At 37.5% G+C, this 7,867-nt stretch overlaps 1 protein-coding gene across 1 annotated transcript in view; it reads right to left on the reverse strand.

The window, feature by feature from the left end:
• The window catches only part of Tango4 (transport and golgi organization 4), an 85,940-nt gene extending 78,110 nt beyond the window's left edge, over window positions 1-7,830 (reverse strand). Inside the window, exon 1 of the mRNA XM_089108027.1 lies at window positions 7,811-7,830. Coding sequence (XP_088964153.1) covers window positions 7,811-7,819 — 9 coding nt within the window. The 5' untranslated portion in view covers window positions 7,820-7,830. The remainder of the gene's footprint in view (window positions 1-7,810) is intronic.
• Window positions 7,831-7,867: the final 37 nt, after the last annotated feature.

Below are 7,867 nucleotides of genomic sequence, written 5' to 3' on the forward strand. Positions count from 1 at the left end.
GTTTTGAGCTTTAATGCTGGTAATTATTTTCAGACGAAAAACTTGTTTGTTTTCATTTTTTTTACTTTTAAGATCTATATAAAGGCAATTCCTTTTGTCATTCCATCCTTGGCCTCTAGTTTTCAGCATATTTCTTTGTAATTTCTTTCTTTTTAATTTTAATCTTGTATTAAGGATTATCACTTTCCAGCTTTCAAGTGACTCAATATTTCACAAAGTGGCAAAATATTTGGAATTTAGAGGATTCCAAAATTATTTTCCCTTAAACTTTTCTTGCTTCATAAACCACCTCATTCAGCCTCTATGATATTCAATGCTTTCCAGTAAAGTGGTTGACTGAATGTTAGAACTGGCACTGTGCCATATATCTCACACTAGGCATTCACGCTAGGCTTGTTAACAGTCTGTCATGTATTAATAAAAGATTTGAGCTGCTTGAATCTATGATAGTATTGAAAGAGCCACAACAGTTTTAATTTGTTTTGAATTTTGCAAGCTGGGGAAAAAAACCTTCAATCATTATTCTTTATAATGTAGATCAGATCAACAATTCTAAGGTAAGAATGTTTCTAAGAAGCCAAGAGTTGAAAGTTTATTATTGAACTCTTGTAACCAAGACCACATTTGCTTATTTCATTGCTCACTGTTCAACTTTAGCAAAACAAGATAAAAAATAAGATATGTCAAATCAATGCAAAAAAAAAAGTAAATTTGGTAAGAATATTGGAGATAGAATTTTGATGACAATCTCATCAAAGTCGTTAGACAAGTGATAAGAGTAGAATGAACAAAGATGGGTAAATTTCTAGGTGGCACTATATTGCATCTTGAGCCTTAAAAGCAGTCCCAAAGGTATTTCATTTTTGTAACCACACAAAGAAGTTATCAACACTAGTTAAGTTATTGAAAAGTGGTTAAAAACACATCACTAGTTTATAAATGAGTTGTTCAAGAGTAGCATATTCCAAAAACACTTATTTATAACAATTCAAATCACATTTATTAGGCAACTCAAATATAAACCGTTTTCCTACCATTTCAAGTTTTTCAAATACCATCAACATAAATAGCACTGAATTTTGCGATTCAAAACTTTCCCGTCGACAATTCAGGGTATATATTTCCCCGTCAGAGGGGTGGGGGTAAACTTTATGGTAAATTTGCAGTGGGCCATATAATTTAGCTAGGATGAAAGTGAAAACATGATTTGATGCTTTTTTATGCTCCTTTATAATTCATATAAAATATCTTTGGGTCCCCTTTAAGGGTTCAAAATGCAATTTGCAACAGAAGCAATTATTGAATTATGAAAGAGCATAAAAAAGGCATCAAATGATGTTTTTGCTTTCATCCTAGTTAAATTATAGTACCACATAGAAATTTACCCAAAGATGTCTGTTCTTACCCAAAAAGAACAGACTTGGCTAAAAAATAATATCAGAGCCCATAGAAATTTGTTAATATTTTTTTCTGTCAAAAGCTGTGATATCTTAGCACATTGGTTTGGGATAAAATAGGGATGGTGTACCTATATATACACACTTAAAAAAGACAATTATTGTAGCCTATAGATCTTGGCTTTCCTATGGCCTGATTAAGATGTTGGATCCCTGAAGGTTTGATTCATCTGACACAACTAGCATAGTTCTTACAATTACAAATGCTTCAAATCTAACATTTTTCAAAATACTTCTAAATCTAATCTAATGTTCTTGACATTATCCAGTAAAATTCTACTTTAGCTACTTCTGGCTATCTTGGAAAAGGGTTAGGTTATCACCTTACCTTAATCACCTTAATCCATTTGAGAGCTTTAAGGTCCTCCAGACCAGTAGTGCTCTTGAGTTGACGACTCCCAATTGAACCTCCACTGCCTCTTCTCCCACTCCTTGTCAAGTTGGCATTTGAAAGACTGGATGGAGGGAGTGCTGACAGTTTAGTCCTTCAATTGATTCCAATGGGTTAAGACTCTTCTTGAGAAGTATATTTGACGGGTTCCCGATCGGGAGCTTAACTTTGGCAGCTTCTTGGAGTGTCCTCTTGCGTAATAATGGCTGGTGCTATGACTGCTGCTAAAGATGGTAGAGTTTTCCTCTCGAAGTTTGTAAGTCAGCATCATATAGCTATGCATGTGTCTGTAGACGAGGGTAGGTAGCTTAAGTTGCTTAAGGGGGTCCTCATATGAAGTTGATTTTAGGCTTATCACACACTTTGTTGCTTGCCTCTGAACATTTTCGATGAGCCTTACATCTTGCCAATAAGAAGGACCTGCAAGACACATGCCAAAATCAAGATGGAGTCTGATAAGAGCTTTATATAATTTTAGGAACATTGTTGCCTCCTGGCTACTGATGGTCTGTTTTAATAGGCCAAGGCTGGAATTTGCACGGGAAACAACATGCTGGACGAGGCTGTGGAACTTCAACTTGTTGTTGATGATGACACCAAGGTCCCTTTCTTCTTCTCTATTCTCTAGATGCTCCTTTGTTTTTGTGATGGGATTGTAAATTGAGTAGGTAGCCCTTGGGTTGTTAAGTCCAAGGTGCAAAATACAGCATTTGATTGTATTGAATAGAAGGAGCCAGTCTTGAGTCCAATCCTGTAGCCTGTCTATGTCATGTTGGAGGGTCTGTGGATTTGCAATGCTGAACAGTTTGGCATCATCAGCAAACAAATGCATACTATTATCTACATGATTAAAAAAGTCCTTGATGTACATCAAGCAAAGGGCTGGACCTAGTACACTTCTCTGTGGTACCCCACTCATTACCATGGCCTCATGGGAGTAGATTGGCTGGCCACCCATCTCAAATAAGCGGACTTTCTGCTTGTGGTTGGTGAGGAAATTCATTAGCCAGTCTATCAAAGCTGAATTGATGCTGGAGGCAGATAATTTGGAGCACAATCAAATGTGCAGTACCTTGTTGAAAGCCTTGGCAAAGTCCAGCAGCAGTAGGTTGACTGGATGTCCTTGGTTGATCAGATTTGTGATTTCTTTGTATGATTCCAATAGGTTCGTTTTGATTGATTTTCCTGACTGGAATCCATGCTGCTTGGGCAACAAGATCTTGGTTGTGGTTAAGTGTTTGAGAATTGAATCATTGACTATGCATTCAAGTATCTTAACAACAGCTGAAGTTAGGCTAATAGGTCAATAATTTTCAGATTTGGTGCAATCACCTTTTTTGAATACTGGCGTTATGTTGGCTACTTTCCAGTCTGCTGGTAGCTCTCTAGAAATAAGTGATGTCTGGAAGATTCTCGTGAGGTTCTCTGCTATCACTTCTGCAGTTTCTTTTAATAGTCTGGGATGTATATTATTGGGCCCTGGAAAACTTGTTAGCATCTAATTTCAGTAAACGTTTAAGGACATCTGTAGATAATACTGTGGTGCTCTCCATTGGGGCTTTTATATTATAGTTTGTTGGGGAAGGTAAAGAGTCATTTGGTTCAGTGATGAAAACTGAGACATATTGCAGGCTGAGTAAGTCAGTAAGCTTATTAGTGTCTGCAGTTTCTTCACCTTGCTCTGTTATCAATTTTTTTATACACCATCTATTGTGGTCTTGGCTAGAGACATACTGCCAAAACTTCTTTGGGTTTGTCTTGGCTTCATTGGCAAGTTTGGATTCAAAGCTTGTGTACAAGGCCTGCATCAAGTTTTTAAGTTTGTTCCAGCTTTTGCAATATTTCTCTTTATTTTCAGGGGAGTGGTGTTTTTTTATATTTCTTCCATTGTCTGCTTTTACGGTTGATTTCCCTCTTCTGTCATTCTCTTTTGTCATTATTGGAAGTGTTCTTGGTTTGGGGACAAGCTTGCTCAAGGTGTACTGATTTGCTTTGCTTATCAGTAATTCTCTGAAGCACTGCCTTTGCTGTTCTAGACAACCAGATAAGACGTCATCCTATCTGATGTTGTTGAGATCCATTCTAATCTTCTCATTGTTAATAAAGGTCTTCTTGATGTAGCAATTTGTTACTTTGAGGAATGTTGTTCTAATGTCTATGGTGACATGATCACTCTTTCCGATTGGGGGCATGGAAAAGGTAGAGAGCTTCTGGTCTCCTGAGAAATACCAGGTTGAGAAGGTTTGGTTGCTGTCCCTCCCTAAAACGCGTTGGCTGGTTGACAATTTGGTGGAGAAGGGTATCATGGAATAAGGTCAATGATTGGGCTTGTAGGACCAGATGGGACATAGGGAAACTGGTCTTTCCAGGTGATGTTATGCAGGTTGAAGTCACCTGCAATTAGAACATTGCCTTGTTGGGTGTCTGCAATCTTGCAAATGAGCTCTGCTAGTTTCCCATCTGTTTCCTCTGGTGACAGGGCTGACAGACTTCTATATACACAGCTGACTCTGACAGAATGGTTGTCTTTATTCCCTGGAACTGAAATATCAAAGAAAATGGTTTCAGCATAGGGGCATCTGGTGAAGTAGTCATTTGGGGTGACGGTGTAAGAGGATTTAACCAGTGCAAGTGTTGCACAGCAGCAATAATTAGATGACAGTTCAATATAGTATGGTAGCCTTGCAGGCTAACATGTAAATTTAGGAACTGGTTTGTTGAATTCTTGGGACACACTTCAGTAAGGAGTATAATATCATATTCATTTGCATAAATCAAAGATTTCAGCTCACTGATTTTTTTTGGGAGTTGGTCAACGTTTGTTATTAGAGCAGAGAAATCTTGACTTACTTGCTGCTTTCTTTGGTTGAGTACTTCCTTACTGCAGTGATTCATGTTGAGGACTGGCTTGTCCAGAATGGATATAGAAGAGCTGGAGGATCTGCTATCATCTGATTGGTTCAGACTTGCATTTGCAAAGGACTTGTAGGATGATGAGCTGGAAAGTTCATAGGTACTAACTGGTGACACAAATACTTCTGGGTCATTATTTATAATATGTTCAGGGCTGGTAGCTGGGGTATCTAACAGTTTATGGGCTGGTGAGGGTAGCTCCCACCCAGACAAATCAAGTTTTTTGGAACAATTTTTCCATGGTGGATAGCCAAATTTGGCTCACCTAGCTCAATCCAGCATCTGAGTTCAGCAGATAAGGCTTTCCTTTTCTCCCGATCTTCCTGGGATGCATCCACCCTGAACTGGATTTCCTGGCAAAGCTTGTAAGATTTTTGTAGAATGTGTCTTTTCAAGTTTAGGTTTGGGACAGAGAAGAGAATTGGAGGGGGTTGGTTCTTGGCTGCTGGTTCCAGGTCTTTTGGTTGGCAATGGTTGCCCTAATAAGTGTCTGACATTGCTTATGTTTGCATCTGTAATCCCGTACTGCTCTGCAAGATGACTTTTGATGAATGTCTTGTCATTATTTACTCCTGGCTGCAGTGGTATGCCATATGCAACCATGTTGAGTTTTCTCCCCTCTCTATCTTTCTCCTGCCTGAACAACCTCTGGATTTCGTCTTCAAGGTGAGAATTGATGGTTTGTTTCAGTTTAGATGCTTCCTCCAGCATTGCAGCTCCAATGTGTTCTTTAACTTCTGAGATGGTACATTTTTTGTCCACATTTTTCTCAAGATTGTTAACACAATCTTTGACTTCATCTATCCTTGCAGTAATGTCTTGCTTACGCTCTTCTACTGATCCTTTAACTATTTCCACAATACCTGAAGCACTAGGAACCTTAGATGATATTAAATTTGAAATTTCAGCTAATGAGGGCGGGGGGGGTCTCCTGATGTACCAGAGTGCTTACAGATTGTGCAGTACCACTGCATGTCTCCAATGGTTGACATCTTTGTAAAAAGTTTGTACTCTATGGTGAGCATGTTTAGGTGCTCAATACATAGCCATATTCACACCCATTGCATAAAACAGCATTTGAATCGAATTCAAGACCATATTTACATCCAGAACAGAAATCTAGGGACTTTTTTGGGCTAACTAGCTTCCGTTTGTTATCCTGTTTATGAGGCATCCTTTTTCATGCAGTCGTCCTGCCAACAGCACTTATGACCCCGCACACTTGTCTATCTGGTTCTGTTTTTGTTATTCTGTGGTTGGCATAAAAAAAAGTGCTGGCAATGCTGCTTTGTAATATATTTATTTCAAATTGTTGGCAATGCTGCTTCTCAATATTTATTCCAAGCCAGGTTTACAATTGGTCAAAAATATATGCAATTAATGTGAAGGCCAAAATATGCCAATATATTTTCTAAATATACTTCTCAGCAAATATATTTTCTAATTATGAAAATGAAACTTTCAGGGATGGGTCTACAGGCTAAAGTATGGCCTGGGAAGGTATTTTGAAGTACCTACATCCACTCTTTCTCCCTCTAGAGGGTCCTGACCTTTGATGACCTTTAAAAATCTGTGTGTTATAAAAGTGAACCTCAGGGTTCACTTATAAAAGTGAAGGTCAGGGCCCTCTAGAAGGAGAAGGAGTGGATGTAGGTACTTCAAAATACCTTCCCAGGATATACTTTGATAAATTTTTCATTATTCATATTATTGACTTACAAATAAAGTAAACATACCACTCAATGCCTTTTTTTATGCTCTTTCCAAATATTTTAATCATTTTTGTTGGAAATGAATTTTACCCCCACCCATATATATACCAATTCAGGGTATATATTTGCACATTAGGGGGGTGGGGTAAATTTATAACTGATGTAAATGAGAGGTAAGTTTAAACTTTCCCCCACCCCCCTAATGGGAAAATATATACCCTGAACCAGTATATATAGTGGTGGGGGGTAAAATTCATTTTTGACAAAAATGATGGTAAAATTCTACTTTAGGCTATCTTGGAATGGGGTTAGGTTGGGAAAATGAAACTTTTAGGGATGGGTCTACAGGCTAAATTATGTCCTGGGAAGGTATTTTGAAATACCTACCTTTACTCCTTCTCCCTCTACAGTGTCCTGAAATTTGCCTATATGGCAAGTCAATACCCATTGAAATTTTGAAAAAACAACATTATAACTCAATTTTCAGTTATCAGTTTCTTTTTCTCTGGCTTTAGCTCTGAAAAATGCAATTTCATTTATTTGAGCAGAATTTTAAGCCACATCAATGTTTTATTTCCAAAATTTAGGAAATGTATTTGCGTAGGCTATGTTTGAAACCTTATAAATTGGGATTGAGCAAAAGTGTGAAGCTGAAAACAATTTTATTATACTTCATATAAGCAGAAGATCAATTTTACAAGGTTTCACTTCTATAACTCACAGATTTTTAAAGGTCATCAAAGGTCAGGACCCTCTAGAGGAAGAAAGAGTGGAGGTAGGTACTTCAAAATATCTTCCCACGACATAATTTAGCCTGTAGGCCCATCCATGAAAGCTTCATTTTCCTAACCTAATCCCTTTATAAGATAGTCAAAAGTAGCTAAAGTAGAATTTTACAATAGGCCTAGCCTAATAAAATATTTGGAAAGAACATAAAAAAGGCATTTAGTGGTATGTTTACTTTATTTGTGAGTCAATAATATGAATAATGAAAACTTTACCCATACTTTAGCCTATAGGCTAGACCCATCCCTGAAAGTTTTATTTTCCTAACCTAACCCCTTCCCAAGATAGCCAGAAGTAGCTAAAGTAGAATTTTACCCAGTATCAGAAAAATCATTATTTCATTTGAACATTCCTTCTCAGGCTCAATTATGACTGGAAATTGGAGTTTCATTTCCCTAGACCACTTGCATTCATGGTTAGAAAAAAATCCCTTATACCGCAATTGAGATACCCCCTCCAGGATCCACTATAAGTATTGTACACAATGATATGTGACTAGTACAAAGTATTATATCTAAGTCATTAATTCAGCATTGAAGATAAAAGTTTACCGTAGCCATGTTTATGTGTTTTAAATTGTTTTATTGATGCGCCAGCGTTACCTTGTT

The sequence above is a fragment of the Artemia sp. Qi Xiang Cuo genome, chromosome 2, assembly GCF_049724085.1.
Source record: "Artemia sp. Qi Xiang Cuo chromosome 2, ASM4972408v1, whole genome shotgun sequence".
Taxonomy (NCBI): Eukaryota; Metazoa; Arthropoda; class Branchiopoda; order Anostraca; family Artemiidae; genus Artemia; species Artemia sp. Qi Xiang Cuo.